This window comes from Arvicola amphibius, chromosome 1 (assembly GCF_903992535.2).
Source record: "Arvicola amphibius chromosome 1, mArvAmp1.2, whole genome shotgun sequence".
Lineage (NCBI taxonomy): Eukaryota > Metazoa > Chordata > Mammalia > Rodentia > Cricetidae > Arvicola > Arvicola amphibius.
Window position 1 is genome coordinate 136,342,113 of NC_052047.1, and position 14,599 is coordinate 136,356,711.

General features: G+C 45.6%; 1 protein-coding gene across 2 annotated transcripts in view; it reads right to left on the minus strand.

Moving 5' to 3' along the window:
* Positions 1-1,244: 1,244 nt before the first annotated feature.
* Positions 1,245-14,599, minus strand: part of C1H10orf90 (chromosome 1 C10orf90 homolog) — an 86,875-nt gene continuing 73,520 nt past the window's right edge. For both annotated transcript variants that reach the window (XM_038313368.1, XM_038313377.1), the window contains exons 7-9: positions 5,262-5,325; positions 1,368-1,467; positions 1,245-1,283 (exon numbers count right to left, since the gene is read on the minus strand). In XM_038313368.1, coding sequence (XP_038169296.1) covers positions 1,245-1,283; positions 1,368-1,467; positions 5,262-5,325 — 203 coding nt within the window. The remainder of the gene's footprint in view (positions 1,284-1,367; positions 1,468-5,261; positions 5,326-14,599) is intronic.

The following is a 14,599-nucleotide window of genomic DNA, read 5'->3' on the forward strand; positions in this document are numbered from 1 at the left end:
GTGGTTTGGAAAGAGAGACCGTGTGCAGCAGTGGGAGAGGGAGGAAGAGAGCCACCTTACAATAGGGACAGAGGTGTCTTCAGAGCTCCTGCACCATGCTCCAAGTCCCTGCTGTTTCTAGGCTCCTATAAGCTGCCCAGGCAGTCATCCCTGCATCTCCTGCACCAGCTCCTGAGAGGCAACCTTTTCAGCCATGCATTCAGAAACACAGGGACTTTTATGGTGACCAGAGGTGGAGTAGAAAGAGACCTGGTGGTGTTACCCGAGAGTTGTAGCAGGTATTATCACACTGAGTAGAATACATGGCAGAGAAATGCATGGGTTTCAAATAGCTGTGTTTATTTCCATTTTTTGTTGCAAAAACTAATTTGTTCTTAACTCCACAAATACATATTTATGAAGAATACTTGAAAGAAAATATAAGGGTGGATATTGCTAGGCCATTTGATCAAGATAACTTCCAGGGTATGTGTGTGTGTGTGTGTGTGTGTGTGTGCATGTGTGTGCGCGTGTGTGTGTGCATGTGTGTGTGTGCATGTGTGTGTGTGTGTGTGTGTGTGCATGTGTGTGTGTGTGTGTGTGCGCACGCGCGCGCTGAAACCACTGATGTCCTCATCCAATCATTCTCAGGCTTTGGCTGACAAAGGCGGGCACTGTGGGGTGGGGTGGAAGAGAGGCAGAGGGTTCTGAGGCTTGCCTGTGCTCTGACTCTTCGCCTGTCCATTTCAAAGTCAGTCTCTGGTGCTCCAAGGTGTGTATGATAAGCAGACTTTGACCCATACTTTGGATTTCAGAATTGGCAGCCATTGGGATTAGGAATTAAAATACGATAGATTTTTCTTCTCAAAAATTTGATTAAAAAAAAAGCACTGCCTCCACCCCCACCCCCCCAAATCCTAACATCTAAGCATACTTGAATATATAAAGCTTTCCTGCTTGGGTGGAAATGGTATACTGGAAACTTCAGAAGCAATGGGTAAAATTCACGAGTCAAAATATTAATAATTAAAAAGGGGGTGGGGTGGTATGTTTAGCAGGTTCTGAGTAATAGAAGTCCCAGCAACGACTGCTGATCTATTGACTCCAGGACTGTTGCTTTTGTTTGCTTGGGTCCTTCAGAAAGAAAAAAAAAAAAAGGAAAATATAAGTATCTTTCACATGTGAAGATAGTGTTAAGTTTAATGGCTCATCCAACGTCGGACGTCTTCCCGGATCTAGGCTGTGGCTAGCAGGGCCACCTGGGGTCAGACAGCATTTCTCTGAAGGAGCTGGTCCAGTAATTGCTGGAGGAACAACGGAAACAAAGATGTTAAGTTCCCTTTCCCTGCGCACCACCCCGTCATGCCTGCTTGCGTCAGACGAGCTACCTTTTTGAAGACTTCTGCTCGGAGTCTGTTACTCTGTAAGATCACTCTTTTCTTTTGCTCTTCTCTTTTCTTTTTAACTTCCGGCAGGTTATTATAGATTCTGAAAGAGACATAGGACAGAATGAGGAACAAGACGGCAAGTGCTGGGGTGGGGGTGCCGGCAGCCTGGCTCGTCACCAGGAAGGCACGCACAGGTAGGGTCTTCACATGGTAAGGTGGCATCTTGAAGAACAACTCCTTTCCCCCCCAGAACACATAGGGACCCCATGGAAGAGGAGGCAGAAAGAGGGTAAGAGCCAGAGGCGATGGAGGACCCCAGGGGAACAAAACCCTCTAAACCAATAAAGCAAAGCTTGTATGAACTCAAAGACTAAAGCAGCAAGCACAGGGCTTGCTTGGGTCTGTACCAGGTCCTCTGAATATATATTACAGTTTTCAGTTCAGTATTTTTATGGGACTCCTGACTATGTGAACAAGTGGGTCTCTGATTCTAGTACCTTCTCTTGGGGGCTCTTTTATTTCTGCTGGTTTCCCTTTTCCAACTTCAATGTGATGGCTTTTGTTTTTTCTTGTTGTATTTATTTTGTTAAAAAAGGATAAAAGATTAAAAAATAAAAAGATTTAAGTATATTTATAAACCATATTAAATCCATAGTTGTCCTGAAAAAAAAAAAAAAGACCTTCTCTGAGGTCCCAGGATGTAGACATTCTGGGGACAGTGTTTTAATGACGGGACTTGGGCAGTATAGCAGGCAAGCTGGGGAGCCCAGATATTTATGTAGAAGTCACTTCTCATCCTGTATTTGCAGTGACAATGACTCCCTTGTAAAAGGAGGGATGTTCTGATGTGGGATTCCCCTCTGTATGCCATAAATATATTTTACTACCATTGGTTATTAAAGAAGTTGTTTTGGCCAGTGGTTTAGTAGAGTAAAGCCAGGCGGAAAACCCGAACAGAGATGTAGAGAAAAAGTAGGGGGAGTTAGGGAGATGCCACATAGCTGCTGAAGGAGAAAGATGCCAACTAGAACATTACCCAGTAAGCTACAGCCTCGTGGCAATACACAGATGAATAGAAATGAGTTAATTTAAGATATGAGAGTTAGCTAGAAATATGCCTAAGCTATTGACCAAACAGTGTTGTAATTAATATAGTTTCTGTGTTATTATTCACGTCTGGGTGGCCAGGAAACGAACGAGCAGTCTCCCTCTAAACAATGATCAACCTACTGGCCTGCCATTCTGAATGTCAACATTTCCTACATAACCCCCTTTTGGCCATCCAATGTTTGACTTCCTGTGATTTGACAAGGAACAACAGGATGGCAGTAGCAAGAATCATACACTGGGAGAAAAAAAAGTTTCCTCTTAGCCTATGGCATGTCTGATTAAAGCTGATTCTAAATACATTCCGGACTCAAATATTTTGTCCTTCTCCCCAGGTAAATTACGAACTTCTGAGTTACCAACAGGGCCTAAGGGACCCTTGTCTGGAAGGTTACTTCCTCCCCGATACAACCTGTTCAGGGACTGATGCTACCTGATTTTTCTCCAACACAACGGACTCACTGCACCCTGATCCTGTAGGTATATGTATATAGCAATACAAACCCCTTTTTCTTTTCCATTTTCTCTTGTGTATGGAAGTCAGATGGAACACAGTTACGATGTTCAGCACTTAGAAGCATGAGTGCAGAGTGTGAAAGGGACAATGACAGTATCAGCAGGTCACATCTGGCCAGTCACCAGACATGAGTAAACACATTCTGCCCTCACAGTCGCTGGAAGAGGTACACAGGATCCCTGTGTCATACAATACGGAACATGAGTCCCACCAAGAGCGAGAGGTTTGGGTACAGCCCCTCAGCTGGCTAATGGTGGACTGGCATTGGGACCTCAAGTTGAATGCTTATTACTCACTGTGAGGCACTGTGCCCCAACTACGTAGCACACAGCTGCTCACAAAGCCCTGCAGGGTCCTGTGATTTGACAGTGCCTGGCACTTCATGGGTAAGAGTGAGGGTTGAGTGAATGTGTGAATAAAGGAATGTACCATTGCTGCACTCAGGCGGGATTTGAACAAGGACCAGGAGAGAAGATCACAGAGGAGCTGATTCCAAAGGCCTCAAGAGGGCAGTTCCACAGCTCCAGAAACTTCTCTCCTTGAGCTGTCCATCCAACTCAACTAGGAAGAGGAAACAAAGGCTTCCATGTCTCTCCTCTAACCCTTCACTGTTTTCTCCAGTGAGAGCCCGATATATAATAGTATGCCCACCTAAAATACACCGTGCAGACAGGCAAAACCTAGGAGGACAGAAATCTGCATCTTGGAAAAGCTCATGGACAACACCAGGAAATAGCAAGCTATAGAAGGAAAGGCAAGCACAGCACGATACCACATGTGGTTAAAAGCCACGTGTCTGCTTAAAGGTACAAATGGGAGGCTCTGAAGGGAAAGAGAAAGGAGACAGACTGTGAGCACCCTAGCAGACACGTCTGGGACTGAGCAAAGACAGCGGGCACATTGATCTTGAGGAAACTTCAGCTTTACTCTACTGCCTGATTTAAATGAAAATATAAGCAACATAATCCAAGACAAGGAATATGAAGAAAAAGCAGTTTCAGGTGATTGTGGGGAGCCAGGGTCAGAGCCCAGCTAGAACATTCCACTAGCAAGGAGATCCAATTGCTTAGTCTATCCCAGGAGACCAGTTAAGAGCCATGGAAGACTGCAGATACAGCATCACCTAGCTTACTGGTCCTCCTTCAACATCAATTTCTTCTTCAGAGACATGCCAGGACAGATCTCTTTCAACCAATGCTGCTTTGAAGCCCATTAATTAAATTGTTTGGTGGGCAAGGGCTTGTAATAGCAGTTTTAGGTTTGGGGATCAATAAGGGAAATTGTTTCTTTTCTTTCCCATTAAATTGAAGAGAATGCTTTTGTTGCAAGGTATATACAGCTTTTCATTTATGAAACAGCGAGTCTTCAAATTGAGGGATCCTTTATAAGCCCCGGCTAGAATGCTGGGAGTCATATCATTAATGGTATGCCCCCCAATTCTTGTTTTCTTACTTTCAGAGAGGTTCCCTGTAGGTAACCAAAGTTACTTAATTATCATGGAAACAACATAATCACGATAAAAGCAGAGATTTAGGGTCTGGAGTGGGGGCAAAATTATTCTTCCTATTTTGGTGGTGTCTCTGAGTGCACTATCAATTTGATTTAATTACTATAATCTTTCCCAGGGCTAGGCACTTTATTACAGCTTAATGACATTTTATGTGTGTGAACATGGCCAACCCTGCTGAGCTTTTGTGTCCTGGTTAGGAGGCCAGGTCCTAAAAAGAATAGTAGCCTTTGTGTGCCCCAGAGTCTTAGAAAGTGACTAGCCAGGCAGAGCAGGGAGAACCTTGGTGGCCCCTGCCAAGACTGCCTGTGACAGACATGCCAGAAAAGCCAGTTTGTGGCCCCTCTGAGGCCCCTCTGGCTCCTATGCTCTGCTGGCTTCCAGTTTGGAAGCTTTTCCTCAGGACCGCCCCAGTCAAGGCCCTCCATAGAAACGGGTTCTCTGCTCCTCGTAAAATTACTTTCAAAGGTGCAGCTGCACATGGCTTCTGCCCAGTGCCACGAGGCAAATGCATCGGTAGAGTTCCAGTGCAGAACCTGCTGATCACTCGGGGACCAATTATGGGCCCGCTCCTGAATCCAAGACCCACCGCTTTCCTAGGGTTGGTCCAAGAGCAGCATAAACATTCCGATGCACAGCCGGGCAACTTTGCTCACTTCAGCCCTTAAATGTGGGTCTGGAAGCCTTGGCCCGAGGGGCAGCATCAGGGCCCTTCAAGCCTCCCCGCCCAGCTCTTTCCACACCTCCCGCAAGAGTCAAGTACCTTTTAGACCTCATATGCATCTCCTTCTCTGAAATGCACCTTTCTTTGGGTTTGAACAAGTTATCTGGAAGAAACAGAAAGAGCGTTAATTTCAGGAGATACAGAACAGCGCAATGTAGGGAGTAACCCAGAGGTAGATCCAGAACAGGGTCCGAGCCATGGGCTGTGACAAAGACTCTGGGTTTCCAATTGACCAGCCAACCACTGGTCTTAGCAAGAGTTAAACAGAACAGAAGCAAAACCTCAGCATCTGCTTTAGTTGTCAACATGACAACCTAAAATCACTGGGGAAGAAAGTCTTCATGAGGAAGTTTCTAGATGAGGCTGTCCTGTGGAGATGTCTGTGAGGGGCTGTCTTGATTGGTGATTGAAGTAGGAAGGCCCACACTGAAGGTGGCTGGTACCGTTTCACGGCTGGGCCCTGAACATGTTAAGAGCACTGGCTGTTGTTGCAGAGAACTCAGATTCAGCTCCCAGAAGCCCAGGGTGACTCACAACAGTTTGGAAGTCCCGTTTTCAAGGGATCTGACCCTTTCTTCTGTCTCCATGGGCACCAAGCATGCATGTAGTGTACACATGCAGACAAATACTCGATGTATAAAATAAAAATAAATTCTTAAAAAAAAAACTGAAAAAGCTAGCTAAGAACCACATATACAAGCAGGCAAGGGTCCCTGGACTCTGTCTGCTCTTGACTTTACCATCCCCTCAATAATAGACTGAAACTTGGAATTATAAGCCTAATAAGCCCTTGCTTACCTTACTTTGCTTTTTGACAGGATTTTTTTAGTCATAGCACCTGAACTATTGTGTAGACAACTGTGCCACCAAAATGCTTCTTTTAGAGAAAAAAATAAGATGTCATGTCTTGGTGGGAGAAACAATAAATACCAGGCTGTCTGCTCAAAGGAAAATCCCTACACTAGGTTTCTGAGGGCTCTAAGGACAGGGGAATCTCCCAGCCATCTCCAGAACATTCTTAGAGCGGAAGGTCTGGCTCCTGCCTGCAGTCCTTCAGCAAGGAGACAGCCTCCGCAATATGAGGGCCCTCCTAATCCCACTTAATCCTAGAAAAGCCATGGGACACGATCAAAGTCACATATACTAGTGCCCTTTGATTAAGAAAGTACACTAGGGTAGGGAACAACCAGAGAATTGGATTTCTTTTTTAATTTAACAGCATGCAATGGTTAGCTTCAATTGGCAACTTGACAAAACCTAACATCACCTGGGAAGAGAGCCTCAGTGCGGGACTGTTTATTGGACTGCCCTTTGGGCTGGTCTGTGGTGGGCTGTATTAACTATGTTAACTGATGTGGGAATACCCAGCCCACTGTAGGTGACACCATTCCTAAGCAGGGGATTCTGAACTATATGGGAGTAGATAAATTAAGCTGAGCGTAGACAAGCATGCAAGTCAACAGGCATGCATTCATTTCTCTGTGCTCTGGGCTGTGAGAGGAACTGCTGTTTGAAGTTCCAGCTTTGATTTCCCCATGGTGATGAACTGTGAGGTGAAATAAACCCCCTTTTCCCTGAAGTTGCTTTTTGTCAGTATATTTTATCATGGCAACAGGAATGCAAGCAAAAAAATTCAGTCATATCACACACACACATACATGCATAATCTCTTTAAATTGGGATATTAAAAAATAGTTTCTACTGTTTATTATACCTGATAAGGCCCTTTTGCAGTGACTTTGGAAACCATGAGACTCTCAGCCTTAGTTTAGCCAAGGGTCTGGTCTCGTTTAGTTCTCCTACAGAGCTTGTCACATGGGAGTCTATCTGGGCAGCTGTCGTGCTTTCTGGAAAGCCTGGACATCCAACTGACTGCCTTCACTCAGCATAAGCATACAGGTTTCCATGAAGGCACAGGGAGACAGGGCTATTAAGCAAGGCCTCCCCCTCTGGACAATAAAACAGTCCCTGTTTCACAGTGTGGAAAACACCTCTGTGGACAAGCTTGCTTCCTGTCCTATCAATCACTAAAGAAAAGAAGATGGAATCCTTGAGAACTTCAAAGACAAGAGTCAAGGACGCAACAGAAGAGAAAGAATTTCCAAGTAAGGGGTAAAGTCCCCACTGTTCAGAAAGGTGGAGACGGTGGGAGGAGAGAAGACCTCACCACATGATGCCGATGTGATGCGCCATAGCTCCTCTGGGTGCCCCACCCAGGCCTCCACCCCAGATGGGGCTTCCGGAATTTCCCAGCGTGAATAGAGTATCAGTATGAAGTACCAATTAAGTCTGTCTGGGTTGTGGGCAAGCAAATGTGTGCAGATTTGAAGACTTCCCTCAGAGAGGGAGAGGAAGCATTATACAAAATCTCAGACCCAATTTTGGATTAGCATTCTTTCAGAGCTACTGGAGGCCAGGGTGGAGCCAGTGTAGACCAATGCACTGTATCTTGAGGGGTTCTCCTTGTAAGATGTTTTCTAATCTCTAATCGACTGGTATGGGGTCTATCCTGGAAATCAGATGTTCATTTCCCCCCTGATCTGTTTCTTCAGGGCACTTGAATACCACAATTAAGCTCTGGTTCTGTTTATAGGAGGAAACCAAAGGAGACAAGCCACCAGACACTTGCATGGCTGTTTTCTGAAAGGTTTTCAGCCGTGTGAGGGCAGGAGGTCGAATCCTGGACCCAGCGGTCTTTGAAAGGTACAAAACAAACAAGTCTGTATCCAAGAAGGCTCAAGGCTGGTGGTCTCACACCCACTCTGAGGGAGGTGGTTGCTATGGATTTTGAGTTTGCTTAAAATCACCAAGCTCTTCTGAGAAGTGGGATAAGTGATGGGGGCCTCCCAGCCAGGAGAAAAGGGAGGGTTCAGAAGGCAGAGTGTGCATCTCCCTGGAGGGAGTGAATACATGCAGCAAATGTGTTCTGAGTGGCTCTGACTTCACCTGAGAAGAAGACTCCATCTGCCTTGCAGAGTGTTTTAGTTTCATGTCTGTCGCTGCCATAAAATATCCTGATAGAACAAAACCAAACACCTTAAAGGAGAAGGGGTTTATTTGCCTTACAGTTCCGGGTTATAGTCCATCATTTCAGGGAGGTCAAGGGAAGAACACCAGGCAGCTAGTCATGTCCATAGTCAAAAGCAGAAAAAGAATAAAGAGAAAGGCATGGTCGCTTACTGCTCAACTAGATTTCTCTACTCTTACATACGCCAGGGCCCTAGACCCAGACATGGCATTGTCCACTTTTAGTCTAGGTCTTTTCATACCAATGAAGACGATCAAGACAATCCTACATGCACACACACACATGTACATACACATATACACATGCACACCACACACATACACACATGCACACACATACACACCACACATCACACAAACACCACACACACCACACACACACCACACACACACCACACACACACCACACATACACCATACACATATGCTTGTGTGTGTGTGTGAATAGACACACACACACACACACACACACACACTAAACTAATCTAGATCAATCCCTCACTGAGACTCTCTTTGCTGGTGATTCTTGGTTGCAGTAAATTGACAAAGTATCTCCAATGGCCTCTGGCAGTTTGTGTGGGCAGATGGGCAGGCAGAGGTGGGGAGATTGGGCATCTGAGTGATCACAATGATCCTGCCTGCACTTGCAGAAGTGTCTTCCCACAATCACACTCTTCCCCCAACCCTGTGACGTTGGCCATGTTCTGTGTTTTTAGGGCCAGGGTCCATTGTTTCCAAAGTTTTTCCTGCCAGGTTCACTGTGTATCAGTGAGAGGCAAGTCTGGGTTTCGGTCTCTATTAGCCTCGTACTTTACATGGGCACTCTCGACTGCAACACACTGCCACCCACTTGTGGCTACAGAATCTGTTTACTGAGAACTACGAACAAGCGTTCTTCCATTTCTCATGAGATCAATCCCACATTCGTTTTCCCACACACTCTTCCTTTTATAGCTCTTCAAGGACACAGACAGTATGACTCATATGGGATTCATTTCATGGGGTAGATTATGGTACACGTTCCCCAGGAACTCATGAGTTAGAATACTTGGTAGCACATTTGGAGGTAAGGCCTTGCTGGAGGAAATGGGATGCTAAGGGGCTGGTCTTGAAGTTTCTATAGGCTGCCTTGGCTTCCCATTGGGTCTCTACTTCCTGATCCACCCAGGTAAAAGCAAATCATTGCATATTCTTACTGCCACAGCTGTGAGCTGCTTCGGCTGATGTGTCTTCCTTGGCCACAAAGGCCAGCATCCTCCAACTGAGAGCCAGCATAAAGCCTTCCTCCCTCATGCTGATTTGTGAGATGTACGCTTTGCTCAAAGATACGGTGAAATCACATCTGCTCATTCCTGCTTACAGAAATTCTCCTCTTATAAAACTAAGGCACTGGTGAGAACCATTTTCAACTTCCTTCTGGATCTTTTATGGATTTTCTTAGAGCTGTGTATATTCTGACTGCTTTGGAGGGAAGAGACCACAATTATATTTACTCTAGTATCACTCAAATAGAGGGGACTTTTCTCCATTAAAATTTCCAAGCTAAGCTACATTCTGGAAAACACACACACCACACATGCACACATGCACACATGCACCACACACACACACTACACACACATACACACCACCCCTAATATACACACACCACACATACCATACAGACACACATAACACATACCACACACACCACACATACCACATACACACATACATAGAACCACACACACACACACACACACCACCACCACCACCACCACCACCACCACTACCAGGCCCTCTTTCTGACATCATTTGGCAAGACCAGGCATCCCTAAGCCTGGTTTCTTTTTCGCTTCAAAGTCAACAGGCAACTAGGTACCAAACCCCCCTTTGAATGTTGTTTTTGTAAAACCCAAGTCTCCAAATCTCATTGACTTGTATAAACATGGGCAGGTATTTATTACAATCTCTACACCAGTTATGTGTGAGAGCACATATGGGGACAGGCAGCCTCCGCATGCAGCCTCTTGACAGTGTCATGTCACCAGTAAGCAGTCAGAACCACCCTGATGTGAGCACAGCTGGTTGCTCGGGGGCCGAGACTCTTGCCTCCCGCAAACATTTACAGCTCCCACCGGATAGCAAAGCGTCACCTTCCCTCTTCGGTCATTTATGTGACAATCAACCCTACAAGATCTGTTCCAACAAGGAATCCCCAGGAGCCTTTCCTTGGTCACCCTGAGCTCTTGAAAGAATGTTATAGACATGATTACTTCCCCTGAGAAACACTCACACCAAGTCCTGCCTATTAGAACACAGCAGAGCCAATAAGCTGCCTTGGGGAGTAGGTGCCTGGTCTGCACCTCCTGAAGTCTTCTATAAAAGCATTCAAGACTGGCCTTCTGGAGAGAGTGGGTATGTGGTGTGTTCTAGGGCCCTTCTGCATATATTCTAAGACCACAGGGCTACCCACTGATTGACCTCCGCTAAGCAGCTGTCTGGAGCCATCACACCGTGGTTTCTGAGATTCAGTTCAGTTCGACTGCCCACATTATGTCTCTGTCTACCTCATCGCCGTGGGACCACTAATTCATCTGAAGTTGACAATAGTGGGGTGATCTAAAGAGAACTTCAGAAATTAACCATACCTTTCTAAAGTCCTGTCCTGCTTGTGTGGAATCCTGTCCCTGCTGACAGCTGCCCTTGGTGAACAACTTGGTCCAGGAGCACGGGACAGAAGTGCAAGCCCCAGAGAGGCTGCTGTGGCTATGGGAATGAAGCTGCGTGCCCACCATCAAGCAAACACACACGAGAGTTTCAAAAGGCAGAATAGCTCCATGGCCCTTCTGGACTAAAGGAAGAAAGGAAAAATCCCAAGAAAATCTCTAGAAAACAAATGGTATTAAGACATAAGATGGGGTAGAGGTTCCAGGTGGATGGGGGAAGGCGTTCTTTCTGCAGAGAATCACCCTCAAGCTGAGATCAGGGCCACCATCTGAGGGTTCTGTGAGAAGACAAGGTGGTAGGGAGTGAAGGACTGAGCTGCAGAGTGTCCTGTGGGAAGGGTGAGTGACTGTGGCAGCCAGGACCTCCCTGCTGCGGCGGGCAGTAACAGGGCTGCGAGCCATACATGGAGAACAAGGATGGGGACCAGTTGTGCAGGAAAATAGGCTCCTGATGCACTCCATAGCCATCCTGCTCTTCTGGGACCCATGAGCACCAACCCTGCCATCCTTCCCCTGACCCCATCTATAGGCCCTCTCCTATAGGAGTCTAGATTTGAATTGCAGCTGTTTACCTGCCTCCTTTCCCCAAAGTGGCGTATAAATCCCCAAAGGCGAGGAGAGTCCTTTTTCTATCCATTTCCACTGCCCAGTTCAGTACCTTCTCCTCCCTATCCACTCTCTATCCCTCTGATCAGAAGACATGAGATGCCCCACACTGATACTTAGTGCATGGCCCAGCAACAGATCAGGCAACCTTCAGTCATTCCTTATGAAAGCCAGAGGGACTGCCAAAGAGGGTTAGCCTGTAGGTTAGCCTGTAACACTTTCTAAAGATTTCAAAGGACACATGAGCCCATAAGTCACACTTACAGAAATTCCATTCATTAGTGTTGGTGGCAACAGAGGCTGCCAAACTAAACCAGATCCCTACCTTCCTTGAGACCAGAAACCCCAAAGTGAACACCAAAGGGCCCCTGGCCTCTTCCAAAGGAAGGCACATGCCTGATACATCCCAGGAGCTTCCATAATGTCTAGGAAATAGAAGAAACTCCTCTTGGAAGATGGGCAGCTTCATTTGACCTTGAAATTTAGTGACCCCCCCAATACTTAGTGCTTTAATTCAACAAAACAGGAGATCCTACATAAAGGTAATATAAGCGTTCATAAGTTACGTAGTATGCTTTTGTGATGTACACAGGGTGATTCTTTTGTCTTGCCTGAATCATAGCTAAGTCCAACTGTGTCAAGTTGACAAAGAACTAAGACACCTATATGTGAGGATGAATGTTACTACGACAGAAGTAGTGCAAAGGGTTAAAAGCTAGCCAAGCCCCCATGGGCTTTGCAGCCTTGAGACAGCAATGCCAGACATAGGATACCCAGTCAAATCTGCACTTACGATCAATAACAAAGCCCTTACATTACAGATAACACCTTAGATGCTGCATGGAACCTAGTTATGCAAGAACTTAACCATGGTTGATCTGAAATGCCACTCTGATTTGGGGTGAGAGTTAATATTGACCCTGGCTACAGATGCAGTGTGACCAGCTACCTTCATCTCTCCCAGTATGCATTCCCTACCATAATGGCTGCGCCCTTAAACTGAGGAGCCTGTCCATCCTGAAGCTTCTTTTCTCAGTTGTTTGAACACCAGAATGAGAAAAGTAACTGACCCACCAGCATTAGACGTTTCCATTTGCTGAGTCTGGAAGCTGGTCTTTGCGTATTCATAGAACCGCCCCATGCCATGACAACACAGCATCCAGGCCCCACTCTCAGGGCCACATGTGAATGGGGAAGCAGCCCAGGTCAGGTCTCCACCATCCACTCCCTCTTCTCATCATTTTGTCTGCTCAGGCTCTGCTCTGTCTGGCAGGCTCTCTTTTCTGTGCTTATTTTATATGCTAGCATCTTCGAAGCACTTCCCAAGGGTCTGTGACAGACTCTTCTTTTTCCAGAAACTTCATGCTGGGCACTATCACTGATAACATGGGAGCCAGAATGGACAAAGTTCTGGGCAAGGACCAGAGCTAGGCAACCTTCCAGTGAGGAAGAATTAGTCACAGATAGAAATAGGCCTGGTACTGTCTGCTGGCCAGACAGGCCCCAGGGCTCCAGCCATCTCTTCTAGGCACTGTTGGATCAAAGCACCACGGGGTGACAGTGAGAACTTTCCTCACAGTCCGACATCCCCAAGGAAAAGGGGAAAACTGCAGCTCTAATTGGGGCTTCTTTAGTAAGTGTGATGGGCATAAACAAAGAAAAAATGAAAATCTCAGAACAATGTCTCCAAAGTGGACTTTTGAAACAGTCCAAGATTAATAAGATAAAAGGGATTTAAACACTTATCTTCAGTGCAGGATTTTTTGTAGAAGGAACGGCGGGCTGTGTCCTGCCACCTGGCTAGCTTTACCCAAAATAATTACATGGAAACTGTATTCTTTTAAACACTGCCTGGCCCATTAGTTTTAGCCTCTTATTGGTTAATTCTCACATCTTGCTTTAACCCATATTTAGTAATCTGTGTAGCACCATGAGGTGGTTGCTTACCAGGAGAGATCTTAACCTGTGTCTGTCTTGGAGAGGAGAAGCATGGTGACTGCCTATGGCGGCTGCCTGAAGTATCTGCCTTCTCTCTCCCAGAATTCTGTTCTGTCTATTCCGCCTACCTAATTTTCTGTCCTATTAAAGGGTCAAGGCAGTTTCTTTATTAACCAATGAAAGTAACACATAGTCAGATGACTCTCCCCCATCAATTTTTAAGTGTCTTTAACAACCCTGGGCATTATGAAGTTCTGAGAGAAAATACTATAAAAAGCACCAACATTTTTCAAAACTCTAAGAGACATAGCTCCTCCTCTGGAACTGTAGGTAGTATTGGACTCGAGGACACTGAGAAAAGAAAAAAAAACTACTCCATTAATCATTAAATTTAACTAATTTATATTTTACAAAAGTATCAATGGTCATTGGATGGGATTTCATCTTCATCAATCAAAAAAAAAAAAAAACCTGGTTAGTCATGGTAACACACACCTATGATCCCAGTACTGAAGAAGTTGGGACAGGAGGACTGCCGTGAGTTTGAGAATAGCCTAAGCTACATGCTGAGTACCAGGTCAGCCAGAACTACATAACAAAACCCAACTTTGCTGCTACTGTGGATAGTAATAACAATAGCATTATTATTATTGTTGTTGTTGTTGTTATATAATAATAATCATAATTATTATTATACAGTTGGTATACTTCACATTTTCTGGAAAATATGCAGGTTCTAGTCCTTGATCCCTTCAAAAGTGCTCGCATTTCAGACCCTGAATCCATGGCAACTGCACAGCATCATGAATAACATTGTTGTCATCACTACTGAAAGCCAGACCAAGTGCCAAGAGAGGCTCCTTGCCTATGGTTTCCTCAGTAGGAGAAAGACAGACCAGGAGGACCCCAACAGCCCTTGCTGCCATTATGGACATCAGTAATCTCAGGTATAACCAACCTCAGCTAACAGCTACACAGACTTACTTTGCTGTGCTGTCACTGGGTCCTGAGGTGGCACAGCCACCCAACTAGTTCACTTACACGGATCCACAGAGATGACTACCCTTAACCCTCAAGAGCCAGCTTGTAAAACTTAGA